The 23610-nt window shown below is 38.7% G+C and overlaps 1 protein-coding gene across 5 annotated transcripts in view; it reads right to left on the reverse strand.

Annotated features, from left to right (window-relative positions):
• Window positions 1-472: 472 nt before the first annotated feature.
• The window catches only part of NRP1 (neuropilin 1), a 199200-nt gene continuing 176062 nt past the window's right edge, over window positions 473-23610 (reverse strand). For 2 of the 5 annotated variants that reach the window (XM_037127401.2, XM_037127406.2), the window contains 7 exons: window positions 21522-21626; window positions 17286-17345; window positions 12087-12224; window positions 7968-8242; window positions 7400-7496; window positions 5283-5333; window positions 473-3286 (listed from right to left, as the gene is read on the reverse strand). In XM_037127401.2, the coding sequence (XP_036983296.2) occupies window positions 2997-3286; window positions 5283-5333; window positions 7400-7496; window positions 7968-8242; window positions 12087-12224; window positions 17286-17345; window positions 21522-21626 (1016 nt within the window). In that variant the 3' untranslated portion in view covers window positions 473-2996. The remainder of the gene's footprint in view (window positions 3287-5282; window positions 5334-7399; window positions 7497-7967; window positions 8243-12086; window positions 12225-17285; window positions 17346-21521; window positions 21627-23610) is intronic. The other 3 variants (XM_037127405.2, XM_037127404.2, XM_037127402.2) reach the window with 3 other exon arrangements.

A 23610-nucleotide genomic window follows, 5' to 3' on the forward strand; every position in this document is an offset into this window, starting at 1 on the left:
TACTACTATTTTGGTTCCAGATAAAACAGAATTTTTCCTAAGAATTACCATATAGCCAGTGGTAATGCCATGATCAACTTTCCTCTATATCTAAATTTAGTAAGGTACATGCATAAAGACCATCAGATTTATGACCTGTTTTCTTGTTGGCAAGAACACTTCCCAACAGTATTTGTGAATTTCATTAAAAAAAAAGAAACTTTACCAAATGGAATATAGAACATTTGACACAAAATTTGGCATCGGAAATCTTCCATTTATAAGGCTAAATTCTCTATTCATTATCTTGACAAGTGTCCAATTTGGGTTGGTATTCTACCTTCATAAAATGTCTTCTTAATCTTCTCTTCTTATTAGGATATTACTGTTAAAAGAGAACTTTAAAAAACCTTGAAATTTATTTGATGCTGGAATAATACCAAAATTTTAAACAATAACAAAGCTAATATAATAAAAGCCATCAGGTTTGGGATATTTTATGAAAATGTTTAATTCAACTGTTTCTTTGGAATGTAGTAGTCATAGTTTGGAATTTAAGTTACAGTTGAGTTCTATGCAGTTTTTATGCCACTCAGTGTCTGAGATTACAAGTGTCATTTAAAGTTAAGGCTTCACTGTTCATTTTGAAACAATTTACAAGTGTCATTTTTGTCATAGAAAATAAAAATTTCTGTAAAAAAATTTGCACAAAATTTTATGATGGTACAAAACACGAAGGAATAATATACCAGTAAAATGACAATATTTTACTACAGAAAGTTTTATAGATTTCAATAAAGAAAAAATATGTTATTTTACACCTTTAAAAATTATGAAACAATCTAAAATAATATAAACTGAACATTTTATACCACTGCCTTTACAAATTAATAACTTTATAAACATATAATTTTTAAATATATTTATCAGTGCAAGATAGTTTAAAATGTAAAGTTTCAGTATCATTTTTCCTTGGATGAAGACAACTTTAAGTCTATTGTCTTAAAAAAAAATCAAGTCTTAGTGCTTATGTCCTGGTATGATTATGGCAACTGAATGAATGCCTTTGGGGATAAAAATCTATTCTTCTTTCATAGTGATCAATGCTTTCCTGGAAATAGAAGACATTCCCAATCCAGTTAAACAAAGATGAATGTCTCCTCTATGATGCAAATACGGCTCCCACAAACATTTTAAAGTGAGGCCTATAGCAATGCAGGAAGGGAGGGAGATCTAAAGGTTCTTAGGTACAACATGACCTGAACAGACTGAAAACAACCAAAGACTTCTCTGTATTAATTAATCTGCTGCCTGATAAGATATTTACTTCTTTGAGTTGTTAGAAGCTCAGGTCTTCCCAGTCCCAAGGCAGGTCTTTTCTTTGTGAGCAAGAGGAAGTTTCTAGAAGTATTCTTTTAAGTCTGTTTTCTCAGGGTTGCTGCTAAATGGGTTTTTAAAAACATTTGTTTTGACTTTACTAATTTTTTATCCCCCAGAATTTCACTGTCGGGCACTAGAATTTCTAGCCACTTTCTTAAATTAACTGTTCTTTCTTTGATTTTCTTGTCTTACCCAAACCAAAACAAGATGATCTTAGGGAACATTTTTGCCTATGTAGATGTAAAAATCTCATATTATTGGACATTTGAAGAATTGTATCCAATCCTTTCTTTGGGTCTCACTTGAAAGTTAGTTGGTATTATTTCTCCTCTCAAGTTGTCATTATTTTTATTAAGTGTAAATATTTCTATCAAAGATCATTTTGTTGGGAATAGACAGACAATGGCTTAAGGAAAAAAGATACTGTCACTTTAACCAGTCAACAAGAAAACCAAAGTTAGACTTTGGAGGGCAGAGTTAGAAATTTCCCTTATTTATTTATTTTTAAACATAAATTCTAGTAAAATTCTTTGCCATTGCCAGCAGGTTAAAGCTGCAAGTTTCTTTTCTGGACAATGGCAAATGCTTAAATTCTAAGAGAGAAAAAAGACAGAGAGATAGGAGAGAAAGAGTTTACATTTGAAAATACATTCCATATGAAAGAACCATAGGAGAGCATATTGCAGCTTTATACAAAAGGATCAAGAGACATGAAATTGAACTACAAAAAAAGCAGAGCAATTAAGCCACATTGCCAAATGTTCCCAGCCCTTGCCTTCCCGGGGGCTATTGTCTCACACTAAAATATACTTTCTTCTTAGACAGTGGGCCACCAGGGTTTGATTAAGAAGCTGGGCTTTCACCAGAGAAGATAGAGCAGATTGTTAATGTAATACAATGCGAACCAGTACAAACAAAAAGGCACTTCAGAGGACATGGACTAGCCAGTGCCGAGGATTTTCTGTTGTGTTTGTTGGCAGCACACCCCGTTGCCAGCAGTGTCTGGTGATGGTAGTTTTCTGTATGAAGTTCACAAGCACGAAGTTTAGTACAACACTGGAAAACATCAAGGAAATTTGACAGTATTGCTTCGTAAACAGAGCTGACACACTATATTGGTACTGAGGCTACAGAATTTCAAAATAAAATGTCCTAATCTTTCTTTGCCTACCACAACATGGGCAATTACACACAGATACAAGCTACAGGAGTCCACTGCAATGTGGTTATTCTAACATACTCTGGGCAATGGGCTACAGGGAGCATGTCCATCAAAAGGGCCCCGGGGATACACTAGGTGCCAGCATCTTGGATTTTGCACAATTTCTGAAGAGTATCCAAAAAGGAAGAAGAGGGAGGGGGAGTCGAAATGAATCATTTAGTCAATCATTGGTCTCAACACCGGCATTTGCTTATTCAAATTAAACCAACAGAAAAAAAGCTGACTGCACATGATTCTGATTGTTAACACAGCTAACTTGTTCATATCTGTTGGCCATACTCTTTGAAGCTCCTGAGAAAAGCCTGGCTCAGCGTCATCAACGCATTTCCCAGCCTGTCCAGTGAAAGATCAACATCAAGTTGCTCTTATGCCCTTCTACCTCAATTCTCCGACTCATCTTTTCATCTGTCTGCCTTCATGCCTCCGAGTAAGTACTTTGTGTGTTCAGTTTGTCTTTTTTCAACTTCACACCATCCACCAGTTCAAAATTATAGTTCTCCAGGGCAGATAAGTTTCTTTCTGACATCCCATTGTTCCAACAGGCACAGTACAGCACGACCCCACAGATAGCACCCAGTAGCACACCCAGGGCACTCATGGCTATGATGGTAATGAGGATGGGGTCCAATGTCTTCAGCACATTGCCCGGCTTCCTGGAGATGTTCTCATCCAGTTCTCCTATGCCCTCATATCCTTGGGTGGTCCCTGGGGAGAAAAACAAAATTGGCAACATGAGCACTGCCAAGATACCAGATGGGAGGTGAGAGAACAATAGAGAAGAGTAAGGATAAAGACAAAAATCACATGCTTGTTTTATGTTCTCTCCTCAGAGCCTGTGGGGGATTTCTGAAGTGGGGGTTGGCTCCTTGGTACTGGAAAACATGCAGGTTTGTGTTTGATTCACTGTTGGGAATGGAAGTGTGGGAGAAGGTAATGGGGAGCTGTGGCCCTAACAGCTAGCCTAGCATATGGAAACAACCTATTCTAGGTAAACAGTGGGGTTTATGTTCTAATCTAATTCAGATTTCATGCAACCCACCATCTGTGCTAGATTGTAATCTGTGTTTTTAGTCCCTGGCCAGATATAGTCACTAAGCTTAAACATTTAGTCTCACATTTGTCCAGTGGAGAATTAACCATAACCCTGTGCATTCCCCTGATCCTACCCAGGCACCAGGAAACCGTCTGAGCTGCCCTTTCCTGGGGGCATGTCCAGTGTCTGGCATGGTTGACACATGGCTTGTTCTCCCACATGTAAAAATCTCCAAGTCAGGCATGTTTCTCCCAAGTCTACAGTGGTTTTACTCAAGAAAGAGATCTTTCAGAACAAGGGAATGCTTGTTGCTGACATTTAAAAGGGGCTATATATGGCTCCACCCTAGAGACCAGGTTTGTGCTGTGCTGAAAAGAACATGTTTAAGAATCAGCATCTATGCAGCCCTGGTGGTTTCACTGGAAAAGTCATGCTGCCCTGCAATTCAGTCCCTGGAGAAATGTTTTCTTTAGAGTAGAAAATGAGTGATTATGAACATGGGTTTTGAGTCTAATTAATTAATTACCTGGTACTAGAACGAGACTAAAATGTTAATGCACATTGTGCATGGTGTTTACTTAGGGTGTTCAGATCGGCAAAGAGTCCAATCAAAGAAAACTAAAAATACGAGATGCAAGTAGCATCTCATATTTTGCATCTCATGAGATGCAAAATATGAGATCCCTAAACAGGGACAAACAACCCCTGTGGGCATATTGATATTCTCTCCCTTGATAAAATATTGTTTTGAAACAAACTTTAACAAAGTTTACATCTCAGAGCAGGCTATGCAGCTAAGCTAAATGAGCCATATGTCTCTGTCAAGTCCAAGTCTGGCTATATTAGGACCACATTGCTAAGAGCAGCAGACGTTAATGCTGATGGATAGTGATGGGACAAGTGTCCAACGATTAACACTGCTGGTTGGGAGGTATGGAAACTTCTGGAAATAAAATAACGCCAGACAAGACCTAACTCTGATAAAATGTCTTGAATTGGATTATCAAGCAGTGTTAAAAAACACATTTTCAAGTAAATCAGTCTCAAGTTGGAGGCTACCACCTAAATGGTCGTGCTACTTCAGACAAGCCACTGCCCCGAGTTTCAGTCTCTTATCTGAAAATGGGGATAAATATACCTCAGAGAGCAGCTGTGAGGAGTATAGAGTTAACCTAGGTGGTAAGTAAAGTGCGTGGGGGCAGACTAGCTCCTCAATGAATCCTTACCATCATCATCACAAAACTAGGGTTCCAGTAGAGGAAGATGGTAACAGATGGATCAAACTCAATAGATTGTCACAGACACGGGGCTCCACTGTTTTAAACATCTCTAGATACCAACCAGTCTCAAGTATTTGGATTGGTTTCTAATTACAGTGTGGAAATCACTGCAGGTCTTGGGTATGTTTTGGTCTTCACTAGTTTTCTGTTTCCAGTTATAAAATGAGCCTGATTCCCTTCATTACCCTCTAAGTACTCTTCCAGCTTAGGGAGGGAAGGGTCTAGCTGGCACCCTACCCCAGGCCTCAACCACCTGCACAAGCTAGACTGCCACAGAGTCTTTCAGCTTCAGGGCAGCTTAGATTGCATTGTGATGGAAAATTCTCTTATAAATAGAATGAAAGCCACAGGAAATCATTTTAAAAATTGGTCAGGAAGACAAATTTACCTGTTTCATCAATTTTATTTTCTGGGTTCTTTTTATCCAGATCTGCTGGTCCTGACAAGTCAAACAAAATCAAAAGAGATATTTGAACACCCAACAAAATACAATCACACAAAATACATAAACCTTACACATATACACACAGACATACACATGCTCATGGCTCATCTGGCTGTCCTTTGCAGTTTGAGTGCAATTGACCCACCACACAATTGTGGAGTGATAGAGGCATTGTGAAATGATTATGTAGTGGAACTAAATCCAGGTAGATGGCAGTGCTATCAGCCGAGTGTGCTGTTTAGGAGCAGAGAAGGGTGGAGAAAAACAGTCTTGGCATCTGGAGTGTGGGAAATCTGGTGAAAATAGGAAATTAAAGTGGGGTTATTCATATGGCTACCAGCCAGTGACCTTGTAGGCAACAGCTTCCTAAGTTTGAGGAGTGTCGGTTTGGTTTCCCAGAAACTATGCTAGCTATTTAAGGCAAGAGACTGTGTCCTGTGTCAAAACAAAACAAAACAAAACAAAACAAAACAAAACAAAACACAAAAAAAGAAAACAAAAGTCTCCAGCAAAGTAGAGTTCGAGGATCCCTTATGGTTCTGAGTAGAGACCATGGGATTTTCAGTACTTTGTTCATTGATATATCCCCAGCATTTAGAACAGTGTCTGGAACACAATAGGGGCCTCTCAATAAATATTTGATGAGTGATTATATAATTATCCTAGACATCTTTTTAATGGTATGGCAACAGAGAGTGTTTAATGAGGCTTTAGCTGAGACTTTCTGAGTATAGTGCCTAGTGACAACTACAGCAAAGTACACCAGTCACATGAAAAGGAAAGGGCTCACAGAATTGTTTCAGGCTTCCATATATTAATGGGAGCACTGGATGATGCTTTGCATATAGTAGGCGGTCATTTAAAACTTGTTGAGCTGAACTGAATTTGTTTCTTTGTTTTAGTTTGTGGAGTTTGTTCTACATTCGTAAATCATTACCATCATCACTCTGGAATAGGAAAGCAATGGTGTTATATGTACTGTGTAACTACATGTAATATATCTCTTAACAGCAGTGTAGACTTGGATGTGGGGAATTTGTAAAGTAGATGCAACTGAAATATCCCCTTCTATGAAGATTTGCTAACTAGTATGACATTAAATATATTTCCTTACATAGTACAAAAAAGCAGATTTTATTTACTGCTCTTTTATTTTCCCCATTTCCTTGACACTATCAAATTATTGTCACTTTAGGGATTATGTATATTCAATATGTTGTATTTAAAAAGCTTTGTAAATTGCCGTAGTGACCAAAAACCCATTATAGCCAACAGGTCTTCTTTGCCTTAAGTCTACCCAATATACTTATTCCATTTTGTTACAATTAACATTCTATTATATAATAATATATAACAAGAATTTAAGTGTAACAAATGGGGCTTAAGACTAATTACTGTTCCATTGCATTGTCATTAGTGATGCTATTTATAAAACTATATTTAAGAATTAGAAAATATGGATTCGTTTTGACTGACTTTTACTCTGTATATATAACAGACCAATAAGTAAATAAACTTTGAAATACTGGGCAGTTTCTAAATTTAATTTATTCTTTTGAATCATTTCAAATAGTTTAGAGTCAGAAATACCTACGTTTTTATAATACAGCAAATAATTATGGCTTCTATGATTCATTAACAATATAAATCTTAAATTCACTGTGATCAAAATTTTCAAAGGCCTGTTGTGTTGTTTATGAACACAAATATTTAGAACTACCCAGATGTCTGAGCTTTCCACTGCTCATTTAAAAGTTTTGGCATGGCATATATAGCCTGTAAACTGAGAGTTTTTCTTTGCTATGATCTTTGTAGTTCACATCATTATGTAGTGTCATAGGGACCAACCAGACATTCTAAATGACATAGGTTAGGTAATGGGGTAGCTAAAGGTAAAGTGACCTGATATTTGCCCTGTTGCACCAGAATATTGATGTCACATCATATGCTCATAGGCCACAGTGAAATTCCAGGTCTAGATGAGCAAAACAAGCCCATCACATGGCAAGAATACTGCCCTGGGCAAGTGCTCCACTGGTTTCTACAGAACTGGTACTTACGTGCACAGTCCTCTTGTGAGATGTGGTTATTGATACTAATGTCATCCACTGCAATCCCGCCAAGGTTTCCTTTTCCAATTTCGCCCTCGAAAATCACCTAAAAATTAGATCATTTCCACAGTATTAAAATGTTAAATCTCAAATAGCCATGTTTACAAATGCTTGCTCAGTTCAAGTTATGGCACAGAATTTCATGAAATTTCACATTACCGCACGTTTTACTCAGCAATCCATACTAACTGCCTGGAGATGGCATAAAACTTATCCTTACACTTTGTTTTCATAATATAAAATTTAAAATGGAAAAAAAAGCAGGGAATAAAAGGAATGTTCATTGTAATAGATCATAAAATAACATTTTTGTCCCTTTCTCAGCAAATTGGTTCTATTCCTGTAATCTAGGACACTGAAATGTGCTACTGAGATTATCATCATTGCAACAATATCTAAGGTTTGGGAAACCCCCGAAATAATTTTTGGAATAATTCCCATATCTCATTTGATAATCTTAGAACATGACCCTGTGTCCCTGAAGCAGACACCCTCCCCACCCTGGGAAGGAGTTTACCTGGTATAATTTCAGAGACTTATGTAGCAGGACACGTCCTTCCTTCCAGTGGTCTCCTTGGTGTCCGATAGCCATCCAGACCAGTTGGTCGTACTCCTCTGGCTTCTGGTAGCGCAGCTTGACTCTCAGCGTACCCACATGTGAACCAGACATGTGATACCAGAAGGTCATACAGTGGGCGGAATTCTGGGAATAAACCACAGGGCTTACCAGGCGAGCCACTTTGCCCTTCTGATTTTCATCAGCTTGAGAGTAGATGAAGTTGCCATCTCCTGCTGTGACAAAAAAAATGTATTAGGGAGAGTGCCTTAATTTATGACTCCTTTGTTCTTTTCTTTAAATTTCCACCACTCAAAACTTCCCTCTGGGGCTGAACACCAAGAACCCAAACCTACAGTGGAAAGGGGATGGGGTATAGTTGTTGGGGACCCAAGGCTCTGCTATGAGCTGCTATAAATGAACACACAGTTGGGACAAGGCTGCAAAGCAGTACTGAGACATCATTTGTTCCAAATGCACTGTTGTATGGATGTGGACTGTGACCAAAGTGCCTCTGCACCATTGCAAGCAGACCAAAAGCATAGGGCAGAACCATTTTCATGCTACTTTAAGATTTCTTTAGCAGCACCTGTGTGAACACAGACATGAAATGGAATGTAGTTACTTAAACATGTTATTATTTATCATTCAAGCAGCAAGGCTTCTGGTTGATGATAATTTGATTACTATAACTGCTTGATAATAAGAAAGCTGATTTATTTCTAAATAATCTAGTGCTCCCCCCAAATTCAGATTAGTTTTCCTTAGTTTATTTTAATGGCCTATAAATTCCTGATATAAATCCAAGAGCTTCAATGTCAACTGTGACTCTGGCTCCTGTGGGATGCAGGGTTCTGATTCAAGGATAGGCAAGGTTGCATTTTCAAGGCTTATTAGGAAGTGGCATTTTGGCAACATAGACAGTTGTGGAGCTGTGAGGACTTTTGGCTTTGCTTTTAATTACCCACAGTGGGAACATCACCTCCTGCCACCACCTGGTCTAACACACAACTCATGTTTCCCTGTTTGTTCTGCAAATAGAAATTGCCTTTTCTCTGCCTCACCTGATATAAGTGTGAATCTGGTGCTCAGACCTCAGTGGGCAGGAGGGTGTTTTGTTTTCTGTCTAGGAAATGTGTATTTGTGAGATACTGTAATTTTTCACTGTGCACACATGGGCAGATCCTTGCATCTGCTCACCTGTGTCAACAGTGTCCAGGTGGGAGTGGATGAGCCAGCAGGCAGCTTTCTTCCTTAATCTGGCTGTTTATTTGAGATTGCACTGAAGCATGCTTAATGAAACTGACAGGTGAAATAAGAAAAGGAGGGAACAGATAAAAATCACAGCTCCAGTGTTATATTTGATGCTCTCAGTGCTTATGGAGGGTCCCCTGTGATCAAGCTGACCAAGTCAGTCCTGGGGTTTGTCTTATTTGACCAATTTAGCAAGTGGTGGTAGCCAATCTGGGAGACAGTACCATTTCACTGATATGAATAGTGGATCAGTCTACCAAGACATATAGTGAACAGGTAGACAAATGCACCCATCTTGCCTCTACTTCCTCTCACAATCTTGTGAAAAAAGGCTGCAGTTGGAGATCTGCAGAGAGGAAACATGTTTATTGAGCCCATGAAGTTGATTTGGGCAAGTCAGAGAATAGGTGCAGACAGAAGGTAGGTAGACATGAGTAGGTGGAAAATTGTCTGAGAGATCTGCTCCTCTGTTCTGGCCTTGGCCCTGCTGCCATTGTGGACTTTGAAAAATTTGATCATCTTACATTTCTGTTTAAAATACTCCTCACTGCTATTAGCCCATCCCCTGTCCCATATCTAACTGCTTCACACGGGAATCTGTCCAAACCACATCACTGGCAATCCACTGGAACACAAACCCCTCCCCTTCACATCTCTGCACAGGTCATTCTTTATTCAGGCTGAGCTTACAGTGTTTCTGAGAGAGGACTGCTCTCTTTGACCCCTCCTGTCTTGTTGTGCAAGATCACTTCTGACATTGGGCTTCCTCATTTCACTGCACTGTGATCATTTCTACCCACAGCCAGACTGGGAGCTCTTCAAGGGCAGGGCCACCCTCCTTTGCACATGAGTCTCCAGTGCCCAATACATCTACCATGTAACAATGGGGTTGCTCAGATGTCATGTGCCCAGTGAACCAGGTGAAGATTCTAGGTTTCAGGAATCCTCTCTGAGGAGGTCAAGTGCAGAAAAACAAGTGGGATTCCTTGAAATAAATTCAAAAGGATAAATGCAACAGGATATTGTACCTAGGTAGTGTTAAGTTTAAAAACAATCTTCATGTCTTATTTGCAAAGTGCCACATCCCATGGCACATCTGTCTGTGCACATATGAGCTGTGCAAGGTTCCTCCACCTATATTTCCTCATGTCAATAAGCCCTGCCTTTCAGATGTCAGACTCGCCCACTGCTCTCAGCAAGTGATTGTGTTACTAGTGCTGCAGGAGGTTCTTGCCAGTCAGGGCAGGCCTGGCACTAAGCTAAGTAAATCTGGGTGTCTGGGAGAACAAAAAGCACAGATACTGCTGAAGAAATCCCACTTCTCAGCTGTTACCCTATGACAAGCCCTCCTCTTCTGATACTCAATACACACAGTGCTGATATTTTCCCTTTCAGGGGTTTTGTCACAGCTCTGGGTCAGGAACTCTGTTTTCATTTTCTCTATTAGTGCTTCACTTCTGTGGCCTTTCGGCTTTTGTCTCTGGCTAACATTGCTTTTAACCTTCTTTGAATGTCAGATCCCACTGAGCCATTTTGCTCTACTTTGCATCAATTTTTCCACCATCACTGCCTTCATTCCAGCTAACTGCATTTGGTTAATTTGATGGCATTTATATGTGCCATTTACAGTCAAAGTATTTTAAGTTTTCTAAAACTGCTTGTCTTGAGATTTAATTGAAAGTATCTCAGAAATGAAGGAGTCAAATTTTATCCAATTTCCTTGTCATTCTCTTTAGATAAGGAGCTAGATGTGGTGGAAGGAGGCCTAGTCAGCCTACTTAATGGTTATATTCACTGAGGGAAAAGTGAATAACCAAATGGGAAAGGCATGAAGTATCCTCTGCCCATCCATTGGCTCACTGACCCATTGGCCCAAAACACCAGCATGGGGCAACTTTGCTTAATGAGATCTCTCAGCAACAGCAAATGCCCCTCTGGTGTATTTGGGGGAAGCCCAAACTGAGTAAGCAGTCCTGAGAGCATCACTGAGTATGGGAAGTATTTGTGGGTTGGATGCTCCTTGTCAGTGTGTATGTGTGTTTGTGCAGGACTGCTGGTTCTTTATACCACTCCTCAAATTGGGTAATGAAATGACTATGAAGAAAACAAGATAGGGGTAGACAGAAGAGTTCACTGGAGGGTTGCTGTCAGTCCACTCCCTCCCCCAACTCATCCCTCTGCCACCAATTAGACTTAAAGGGAAAATAAGATTGGGCAGGTAGGGGAAGTGTTGTGACCTGGGGTGTGGTGAGGTTTCTATCTTCTCAGATTTAAAATCACCCCTAAAAGAACAATAACCCCACCCCACCCTGATCCACTTCCACTTTAAGGATTCACAGAGAACAAGAATAAAGCTAATTTATTGTTTGTTCATCTGTAAATAAATAAGGTGATATAATATATGTCTGGACTTCCATCAAAATAGTCCAGAGTCAAGAATAACAAAATGAGATTCTATGATTTGATCATTGTTAAAGTTGGAATATGCACATTTAGGGTTTCTGTTACTATTTCTTTTCTACTTTTAAATGTTGACTTTTTTTTCATTGAAAAGGCTCAGAAAAAATGTAGGACAGATAATATTTCACATAAATTATTTATAAATATATTCACAAGTATAGATCAGTTTGCCGTATTTCAGGAGATTAATCAGTTAGTTGCCCAATTTAATCAGCATTTTCTGCTACTAAGTATTAGGGAAAGAGATGTAATTAACTTCAGGAAATAAAAGCATGAGTGAATGCTCAGTATTTTCTACACCCCAGAAACCCTCCACAGTTACACCTCTAGTTCAAAGAGAGTAGGCCACAGTGAACTTTCCATTACCTGTGTGATCCTGGATTGGTCCTGTTTTGCTGGTCAACACACTCCATTTGAGCTGTACATGATTGTCGTGTTCCCAGTGACAGAATGTCTTGTGAGAACCCCAGCCAAATTCGCAGTTAAAACCATATGTTGGAAACTCTTTGGTGGGTGGAAAAGAAAAATAGAGACAAGCAGAAAAAGATAAATTTAATCATCTAGGTCAGAAAGGCCTTAATTCATTTACGGAAAGCAGTTTATATATATGACTTAATGTCTGTTTGAAAAATCTGGGAAATCCACAAAATCCAGAATAACCAGGAAACTCAAAGATGCATGGAGATGTCAAACATTTGAAAAATCACATTTAGTAATTTTTTAAAATACAGCTTCATAAAAAAAGTATGGACTGTCTTTTTTAATGAAATTTCCTGGAAGGTTACTATCTGAAGTATACATAGTATATCTGTAGTATTCTCCCTGCTTCTACAATATTTAATATAAAAGAGGTACTATGTTCTTGAGGATGGATTATATAAATTGATATTCACCAATTAAAAGAATCTTAATTAGAACTTAACCCAGGAATCTCAAGTCTAGAATTGGATGAGTGAATGCCTCAGCCTGGAGGCTATCTGTATTTTCAGTATAGAGGCTTATGCTTTGGGTCTTAGCGTCAGATCTCTGAAGCAGTTCTTACAATTATTTTTTCTTCTGTGCTTTATTTCAGATTAATTAATTTTAAGTGTAGTTTCTGCTATTTCAATGAATTTTAAAATTTGCATGTAAAGTGTTCACCCCACTTAAATACTTCAGTGCAAGGTCATAGAAACGTGAGGCACATTTAAATAGCTACCTGGTCTTGTATTTTTTTTTAAGTGTTCAAGACACTTTTTTGGGGATCTGAAAGGAAAGTATAAGTGAATTCTGAGGAATAATTTCTTTTGTGTGGTCTACAAGGTGTTACCTGACTACAGTGTTTTTTTAAAATTTTTTGACTCCACCTTCCTTTTGAAAGTAGCTTGAGTTTTAGTATAAAAAAATAAAATTATTGATGCTCAGAATTTTTTTGGTCAATTTAAGCTAACAGTAAAAAGACTCTTAAAGATAAGACACCAGTGCTTCTGTCAGTTCCACACCTCCTCCCTATGACAGTGAAATACAACAGGCCTCTTTCCCTAAAGGGGTGAAATGCTTCTCACTGAGGCTAGGCAATCCACAAGATGGCAGTATGAAAACAGAGAAAGTGCCTAGGGAGACTTGCCAACTGAAGTTACAAACTGTCCTAAAATCATTCCCGTGCACAATGAAGGAAGTGGGGTATTATCTTGTTTTGATCTTTTCTTTAACTTTGCCTGTTTAGTACAAAATATCTTGCTTTCTTCTTTGAGTCTGGCTCCTTTGCTCCTCCTCCACATTAACCATGACAAGAGGAATTTTAATGAAAAGATTTGTTCAATAGATAAAGATGATTTCCTTTGCATTTTTAGTTTGCAAGGAACTCTTTTCTAATGCTATTGTAAAATTTGGAAAGAAATGCACTCTATAAATTGTTGAAACTGAGAAGGGTGGAGTCTTGGTTTCAATGACAATGTGACCTCCCAAAGTGTGCACAAGGCCATTGTGAGGAAGTAAATAAGCCATGTGGTGTGTATAACATGAGCACTTTGAGTTGGTGCTCACAATGTTATTGGAGAGCTGCACTTCATGTCTAGTCCATCACAACCATGAAATAGAATTTCACAGAGCGTGAGAAACCTTTTACAAAATTTACCACATTTGTGCAGCAAGATCAGATTATGCAGATGAATTAAAGTCAACTGAACGGTGCCTGAATGGTTACACAACCTTGGATGGCAACACCTGCAATCAGAAATGTATTGTTGCATAATCTCATGTTAGAAAATGTTAATAATGGAAAATGTTAATGTGTGTGTGGTTTTGAGTTTTCTCCTTAAATGTAGTTTATAAGACATGTACATACTGGAGGGCAGCAAGCCATTACAGCATACACACTCTGGTTATATTTAACTTGTTAATTCATTAAATTTATTGTATAGTACAGAAAGCCACATCATCCTTATTTTGGTTATCAATGTTCTGGTTATGTCATAAAATATATGAAATTGGGTATTTCTGTAATCACTAGAACAGCTTTGCCTAAAAGGATGTTTTCGGCATTTCCCCTGTTTCAATAAATGACAGTTCACCTTGATCTTTCAATGTTCAATGAGTCCAATAGGGGTAACTGCTCCAACAGTTGTATCTTCTTGTCCTGAGTATATAACTTATGTTTGCCAATCTTGATTATTTAAAATAACTTAAAAAAATCTATGCATTTTGTGAGGAAGAGGTATAGAGTAAGAGTAGCTCAATGTTGAAAATTCAAGCCTCAACAGAGAGGCTATTAAATACACAAAATACACATAAACATTTATAGAAAGGGGAAAAGGAAGAAAACAGAGAAAGAGAGAAGGGCAGATGAAGACGAGAATTGAGAAAGAGAAAAAAACAATGGACAAATGAAACCAGAATATAGGACTATTGACCTTTAAATCTTCAAAATATTACTTGAGCCCTGTAGCTACACACTTTTTATTAAATTTATTGGGAATAATCTGGCTAAATTCCTTCTTGACTCTTAAAAATTGCAGGAAACAGTATTCTAAACTTAAAACAAATTTATAGTCCCTGTGAGCAAGCACCAGCTGTACTTGCTGAACCTGTCTTGCTTGCAGTTGAATCATTAGCATGGTATATGCACAAGGATTTAACTTTTAAATCTGGATTTCTATTGAGTGTGTTAACTCATAGACTTGACTTTCAGTACAAACAAGTAGAATTGCTGAGCCCCATGTAATCATAGGTTATGAATACACTCTGAGCTGCTCTAGGAATATCTGAAGATCCTCAGAGGGTAAAAGGCTTCACCAGGGGGAGCTGGATTTAAAATGTAGGATTTGCATCAATTCCTGGCAGAGAATTAATAGGGTTTTATGCATCTGATGACAGCCCAGACAGTATATGAATATTATATACCCACCAAGTTTATTATGTGGATAAGAATCCAAAATGAAATCTTGAGACTCTGCTTGAGTCAATACTGGCCTCATCAAAATAAGATTTTGACAAAGGTTTAAGGTTCTGATTTTCTGCTAGTTGTCAAGATGCCTGAATAATCTGAAGCCTGCAGAACAGTGTGGACCTGACCCCTGGGGGACATCTCAGAGTTAGAGTTGGCCTCTGACTGAAACTCTCAGGTCCTTGTAGCATTCTGAGCATTGGCTTAGTTAGAAGATAATAATGCACAGAACTCCTCAAAATCAAAACAAAACAAAACAAAAAACAAAAAAGCAGGCATCCATTATTTACCAATAAATACCTAGATCCAGATTTGTGATTTAGGCAATGGAAAGACAGGAAACCAGAGTAATTTGTAAAGGAGTCTGGGCAGACCCTGAAATTCAAAACTGGACCCTATCAGTAAACCCTGTGAGTTTGACATGAACTTATTCAGACTGTGCTAACAATACCTCTTCCTGGTTCATGATTTGTACATCTGCCCTCTGACTATAATAGACCCTGTGAGGTGACTGGCCCTGGAGCGACTCTATGAAGCTTTTGTACCAATGACCTTGAGCTCATGAACAAATCAAGTGCGTTCACAAAGTCATTCCTGCTTTGATAATGTAGACCTGCCACATTTAGGGCTCTGGTAGATCTTTCTATTTTCTCTGCAGCTGTTGCTCCCTTTTATTTCTTTAATGCTCCCTAGATCTTTTGACAGGCAAGAAGAAAGAGATGAAGTAAAACAAGTTAGTTGGCAATTTCATAGTGGTTTTAATTAATTCTCTGGCACAATTTTAATTGTGCAGTGAAAATGTTTGTTATATTGTTAGAACTTTGTTTTCTTTACCTTACCACTCTTCTCTATTACAGATTCCTAGAGCCAGCATGGTTGTTCTACAGAACATCACATCACAGGGCTGAGAGCTTTCAGAAAGAGCAGGGAGAAAGCAGGGCCTGCTTTGCTCATGACCCTCCAGGTGTCTGCACCATCCTTGAAGGTCACATTCTATACCGTGAAGAGATGTGGGTAGGACTACAGAGTTTTCAGAAATTTTAGGTGAGCAAATTACTTTTCTGTTTCATCTTTTGGTACTTGGAGTGTTTGAGCTGTGTGATAGCAGGCATTTTGTCAACCTGAGCATACTACAGGGAAACATGGGGTTAAGTCCAACTGAAGAGAAGTTTGTTTTTCAGTTTAATCAGGTCAATGGTGACAGGGTCCTGTAAGAAAGCATACTAATTAAAGCAGTCCTTTCTGCTCTCTGCCTAGCTGGGTACTGTCATAGTATTGAGGAAACATTGATATACACCACACGCCCCATTAGTAAGTGACTGTGGAGGCCAGGGCTGCATGAGCTTCTATAAAGGAAATGGGAGAAGCTGGAAAGCTGACCTGTTCACCTTACTCTAATGATTAACTTTAAAGTATTTAAAACCTCTGATTGCTTATACTGACTGCTTCCCTTCATGTGGGCCTGTGGGGAAGAATTTTACAGAATACTAACACAATACAAAGGAGAGTAAGAGGGAGGCCACCATTTAACTGTGGTTGGCCTTGATAAACAGTAAACCAAGGGCTTTAAAGGTCATTGTACTTTTCTATTAATAAAAGGATGAGGAGGTGCTGTTCCCAAGGGTGACTCTCTCCACATGCACAATTATAGTCGTGGCTTCCTGCACCCCATTTTGTGGCACGCCCACTGGAAATGTTGTTGTAAAACTGCCAAATCTGTGGCAGGCAAAACTGACAAACTTTGCTTGTCTCGGTTTTGTAGAATGATGATGAAAATAAATAGTCAGGCTGCTGCCTGTGAGATTTCCTTCTCCTGCAGTTTGCAAACACAGTCCATATCCTAGCTGTGCTGCATTTAAACAAAGTATGTTACCCTGTTTCTTCAGCTGAGAGCTGGGTTATCACCGTTTGGCAATTACTGATGGAGCAGGAAATCTCACTCCCTGCGGCATGTACGTGTGGACGGAAGAGAAGCAATATTTATGGCTTGTGCTTGGAGACCAGATGCTGTGTAGCATCTCTTTTCCAGAACTTTGAGGGGATCTGAAACCCACAAGTACAGTAATGCTCTATTTTGGAAGGGGTGGCAGGAGAGGACAGGCATACAGGAAATTTACTACATTTTCTTTTTTATCTGATACCTGATTGTATCGTACTGTCTATTATGGTTGGCTTCTCTGTGGTCAGCACTGTGGTACCACCTGAAAAACAAAAGAGTAACATACAAAAGTGAGAAATGCTGCATGCTTACATATATTTGATAGAGGCAAACATTTCCCACAGAAAATTCTTCTTTTAATCCCTTCTATAGTCATTGTTTTACTTCAGTTTTGCTTGTCATATTATCAAGTTCAAGTTCAAATTAACTTTTTTTTTAACCCAGCACATTTATTCATAAAACATCTAGGTGGTAGGGAGAGTTTTAGACTTTGTTCTAAGGGCATTCCCCGATTCCCAGACTGGGCATGGCCTGCAACTGCAGCAGTGAAAACAAAAGCCTCCCAATATCTCCAGCGACTGGGGTACTAAACATGATCTAGACCCCTGAGCTTCAGAGTTTCCTAAGTTTTCAGATATGAGCCTTTAGGGGAGTTATAAGGCTAGTCCCACAATCTATTTTAAAAACTGAAGGTTTAAAGTGGATGGAGATAGTTCATCCTTTTTTTTCTTTTTGCTACAATAGTTGTTTATTTTCCCCCAACGACATGTGGTTTGGAGAAGGTGCAGGAAAAGGAGAGGGCAGAAACATTTCTTCACAGTTCCAAGGAACTGGAGATTGCACAACTGACACCCTGAATAATGTGAGCTTTCAATCATTTTGGGTCAACTTTCAAGTTACTAGTTAGGGGAACGTGTGGAAATGTAGCTGTGTCCTCTTTTCCTCTCTGTTACCTCTTCCATAGTCCACTCTTCATCATAGTTGTCTTAGACTTGCCTAACCAGAAGAATCAACTGAACACTTGTTGGAATTGTACTTCCCAGTCCCCTTACCCTCCTTAGGTCTCACTGAGAACCAGAATCTCTAGGGGACAGCCTTTGAAATCCATTTCTGAAAGCTTCTCAGCTGAGTCTTATAATCCAGTAAGCTAAGAAAACACTAGCTCTGAAAATGGCTAAACATTATCACTTCAAATGACCACTGGTTTGCCGTTCATCACTTAGGTGCTCATTTAGGCATTTCTCCTTAACAATGTCAGCACTGTACATTAGAGTCATAGACAATCTATTTGCTATCCCAAGAGATAAAGTTCAGGGCAGACTCAGGGTAATGGCATGGGGTGAGCCCATGACTGTCACAAAGAGTTTTGGAGGAGGGTGTAAGGTGCCATTGTTATCATTCAATAAAGATCTGTGATCATCTCTATTGCACCCGGGCCCTGGTCTGGTCTTGCAACTCCCACAGATCAGCAATCATCCAGATCATGAATCAAAGCTGTAGAATCATGCTCTTGGAATGGTCTGAAGATTTCTGAGCTAATTGGTTGCAGTGCCAAGCCAATGTTAGCTCTGCAGTGTTAGCTCTGCTTTCCTAGTAAATGTTGTGTCTGAGTGGTCACACATATGCAAGGCTTCAGTGAAGCAGAAAGAAGGAATTATACACATTATGGGTTAAGAAAGTGAATCTATAATGGCAGAATTGGAGGGATGCCAGAATACATTAGCATTCAGTTTGCAGTGGTCTTATAGGAGAAAAACTCAAGGTGAAAATTAACTTTTTAAAACTGATATGCATTATCAATTTTGTTATAGGTTGGAAGCCAAACTCCACTGTTGAATAAACACAGATCCTATGTGAAATTTGGCCTCCCAGTGCCTTTGAAGGCAATTGCATTATCTTATGAGTTCAAAGGCATTTGCAAATGAATAACTTGGAAGTGAATTTTCACCTTGGCAAGCAAATACAGGAGAGCAAAACCTTTCCTCATTTCCATACATTTGGTACATTTCACCTGGAATTCAGTGTTGTTTGTAAGTAATGAGACTTTTACTACAATACTTATCTCTGTCTATGTACAAATAGGTCACTCCAGGAGGAGAAATTAAAGTAACATCTGCTTTAAAATACGGATCACTGCTGAAGAGAGCCTTGGTCCCAACCTCCATGTTCCCACCTCTCAGGGTTAAAGTGAGAATGCTTTCAGTTTTTTTATTGTGCTGAACACTTGAAGTTTGCAGCTCTGACAGTGAAGCCTGTGCCAGAGTGAGCAAAGAGGGTGCCAAGCTGTGTGTGCCTAGGATGCAACTCGTCCACACATGAAGAGATGCCTGACTAAGGGATGATTTTGCTCCTTACAAATATTTATATACAAGCACACCCTTTTCCAGAAAAAGGATAACAAATAGCTTTATTAAGAAAACTGGGTTATAATGCAATAAATGAACATGAAGCATGACTTGCCTTTTAAAATCCCTTCTTGATGAAGGTATGAAGTATGCATTATGAGCACCCTAGAAGTTCTTAGTATTATGCATATATTTATAGAATTATGGAGACAAACATGCTGGCCTGAGAAAATAACATTTTTTGCCATGGTAATATATATTAAAAAGGAACTAGAATGAACTTTTTTCTATGTACACAAAAATCACTTTAAAAGCTGTAGATAAACCATTACCTTATACTTGAAAAGGACTGTCAGTTTTCTACTATAAGTGAAGTGACCCATTTTCTGTGGTTTGTGACTCGTTGCCAGGCACAGTTTGCTCTAGGCTAACATACTTGCTCTATTTCATTCAAAGGCTCTAGTCTTAATTGATTCAGTCATTAACTGATACAAAAATAAGAATGTTGGTTGTTCTGGTATGAAGAGTAAATCTGAGGCTTTGTTCTAATCAATATTAACTGACCACTTTAGGATATATAAAGAAAAGAACCCTCTCTACAGAGGGTAATTGAAAAGGGTATAATGTGATGATTGCAGTCATTCCATTTTATGAGGAATTTCAGCATGGCCGTTTGGTAGGGTCTGCAAAAAGCCTGAGATTTGTGGCAATGTTTACAGGTAACTCTGGGAAGGTTTCCACCGGACCCAGTTCATAGAATGGTACTCTGTTTTTAACATCAGCTATAGGGTTTTCAGCTAGAACTTGACATCTTCTTACAAAGAAAATGCTTCTGCGTTAGTTAATTGTTGTGGCTTATGGCTATTTACATAAAAGCTTTGTTTTCAAAGGCCCATAGCAATGTAACATTTATTGCCCATGTGAATGCAAGTGATTAACCTGGAAATTTGCAGGGAGACAGCATTATGAGGTGAGATTTAAATGTAAATCTAGTATATGGTACTAAATTTCTGAGCTAAATTTTATTCCTTATGCCATCCCTGAGTACAGAGCTCTCTCATTCCTTCAGAAGAGGGCTTTTGAAGTAAATGAAAAAGTACTTTGGGACATTTCCTTCTAGATTTTACATGAATGCACCACTATCCAATAACATCATGCATTATTATGAAGTTACATAGAAATACCTTTGGTTCTACCCATGGAAGTGAATTACATAGGCTCTTTAAGTCCTTTTTGGATAAAATTACAGACCTGCATCCACGGGCTCATGTTTAATCTAACATTAATCAGATTCTATATGGACTGCATTTTGTCCCAGGTATCAGTAAAAGTCCTGTAGTACATTTTGCAACAATAGGGTGAAGATCCTAGTGTCTTTGGCCAGTTTCCAAATGGTGCAATTCCACCCTCCACTTGCCTAACATTTCCTCTGCCATTCCAGGTCGAAGAGAAAGTCATCTTCTAGCTTTGAGGGTGTTAGACTATTATGGAGTAATACTCTAAGTTAGTGAGGTATTTGGCACACACCAGCACTGACATATTTGCTAGTTAGTAGTAATGTGAAGTAACAACTAAGTCTGTTAAAGCTTTTAATGTAAAATAATTTACAAATTCCTAACTTAATAGCTGCATTTCAAATATAAGCCTAATTTCATCAATTAGTTAAAGGATCCACTCAAAATATTTTATCCTTGCTAGAAAATAGCAATAAACATCCCAAAGTGTGTGGTTCTGTTACTAATTTGTTATGGGGGGTGAGGTGATGCTGAAGATGAGGATCTATCTGTTCAGCACTTTTAACTATTTAGAAATTCTTAAGTCTATTAAGATAATTCTAGTATTGGCTCTGAAAATGCCTAAACATTATCATTTCAAATGACCATGGCTATTAACAACAAATCGTTTATACAAACGACATGCAGAAACAGGATGTGTGTCTCTGGCAAGCCTGTCTCTGTTGGGGCAGCCCTGCCATCACCCTGATAACCACTAACAAGAGGAGTTACACAACCATGAATAGGCATTAATTAGCTGCTCTTGACAATGGCATGAACTGAAATGGCACAGCAATGGGGTGAAGATGGTTTCTGCACCTGTGAGCTGGAAGTCATCACCTGTTCCACTGTGGCAGTTGGCCTGATCATCATCACATTCATCCAGCAGGTTCCCATTGGGAGTGGTTGGTCCAGCTGTAGGTGCTGAAACAAAATCCAAGGATTATTATCTCTCCCCTGAACTGTATTCTCAAGCCTCTGGTTGTTGAATCTGCTAACACTTTTGAAGAAAACTCTAATCTGTTGCAAGAAGGCCAGGAGCATGGTTGACTTCTTTCAGGAGCTAAATAGACTTGGAATTTGCAGAATCCACTGGGGACCACTTTGTTTGGGTGTTTGATCTATATTTGCTGAATAGAGTTGACTGCCTTAGGATATTCTACATTGTTATCTATATAAACATAATTTTTCTAAAAAGTTCTAGATTCTCATGGTTATTTGTTCATGACCCTGGAATTGAGAAATTGGATTACAGAGATACTTCATGAACTGTTTTTCTACTCATTTTCAAGGTTCTAGAGAACCCATTTATCATGAATTCTATTATATTCTTAGTACTTACTAAGTTTTCTTAGTTCACTATAAGTTTTTCCCCAAAAGATAATCCTAACACATTCACTTTTAGTACAATACTGTTCTCTTTTTTTCTTTTTTTAAAGACTGACCATCTCCAGACCAGGTGTCTGAGAGGGCTTGTCTTAGATATCCTGGGGTCATTTTACCTGAACTCCCAGAGGACTGAATTCCACTTCCAGCAGGGATTCTCATATATGTGAGTTTGTGGATGAAAGATATCTGACATTAAGCAAAGACTGCTTTTAATCTTTAAATTAGGTTTGGTTTATTTTTTCAGCTTGTTACTCATTTTTGCAATCTGCTTAATGTTTTACAGTTTGGGGTATTGCATTTCAGTTTATGAGACTGAAAATAATGTACAGTTCTCTTGATGATTGAGAACCAGACAAGAGTGGGGGTCTGTTCTCTAGTAGCTTGTGGCCAGTCGTAATATCTGGTAACTGCCGCTTTCTCATAAAAATTTGACATTGTAATTGTGTTTAAATACTGAGAAGAATTATGACAAAAGTAGAAATGTAGCTAGTTTCCACTTTCTCAGCTCCCCCAAAGCACACACCAATAATAGCTAAAAAATCAGCATGTACTGATGATGTGCACACTATTTAGAACTAGTCTATACTTTGTAAAATGCATATACAAATATGTCAGGCTCTACTACTTACTTTTTTCAATTTTAATTTTTATATTTTTTCAATTATAGTTGATGTGAAATGTTACCTTAATTTTAAGTACAAGATACATAGCATAGTGCTTAGATATTTATGTAACTTAGAAAGCGATCACCACAATAAGTCTAGTGCCCACCTGGCACTGTACATACCATGATATTGATTATATTCCTTATGCCTCATGGCTATTTTGTAACTGCCAATTTGTATATCTTAAACCCTTCACCTTTTTTACCTAGTTTCTAACCCTGGCTCACACCTGTTAACCATTAGTTTGTTTTCTGTGTCTATGAGTCTCTCTATTGTGTTTGCTCATTTATTTTAGTTTTTAGATTCCACTTATAAGTAAAATCATATGGTGTTTGTTTTTCTATCTGACTTTTTTTACTTAGCATAATACATTCTATGTATGTCCATGTAGTTGCAAATGGTAATATTTCATTCTCGACTTCCGCCAAGATGGAGGCATAGGTGGAGAAGCTGTGCTTTCTCTCACAACCAAGTTTAGAGACAACTAAATATTAGCAATAGAAAACACAGCCAGAACACAGAAAATTGAACTTTTCGGAAGTCTGATAACAACAAATTCTTCAGCCTGACTGGTAAGAGGGGCGAAACGAACAGCTGTCGGAGCTGGGTAGCACAGAAAAACTCGGTCAGGCGGACTCGGGCGCGCGGAACCCAGGCGCAGGGTTGGACCTAGTAAGCGACTCAGCGAGCGACCGAGGGGAAACAGCCAGGGAGCAGGGCTGTGGGTTGACTGTGGTTGTGCTTTCGTGCACAGATAGACAAGCGAGGGAGTGGGCAGTGAGACTACGGGACTGAGCAGGCGCCACAGCCAGCAGCAGCAGAGGGCACCGCCATTTCCCTGCTCTGACCCCGCC

Source organism: Artibeus jamaicensis, unplaced genomic scaffold (genome assembly GCF_021234435.1).
Source record: "Artibeus jamaicensis isolate MK-2021 breed Jamaican fruit bat unplaced genomic scaffold, CSHL_Jam_final contig_515, whole genome shotgun sequence".
NCBI lineage: Eukaryota > Metazoa > Chordata > Mammalia > Chiroptera > Phyllostomidae > Artibeus > Artibeus jamaicensis.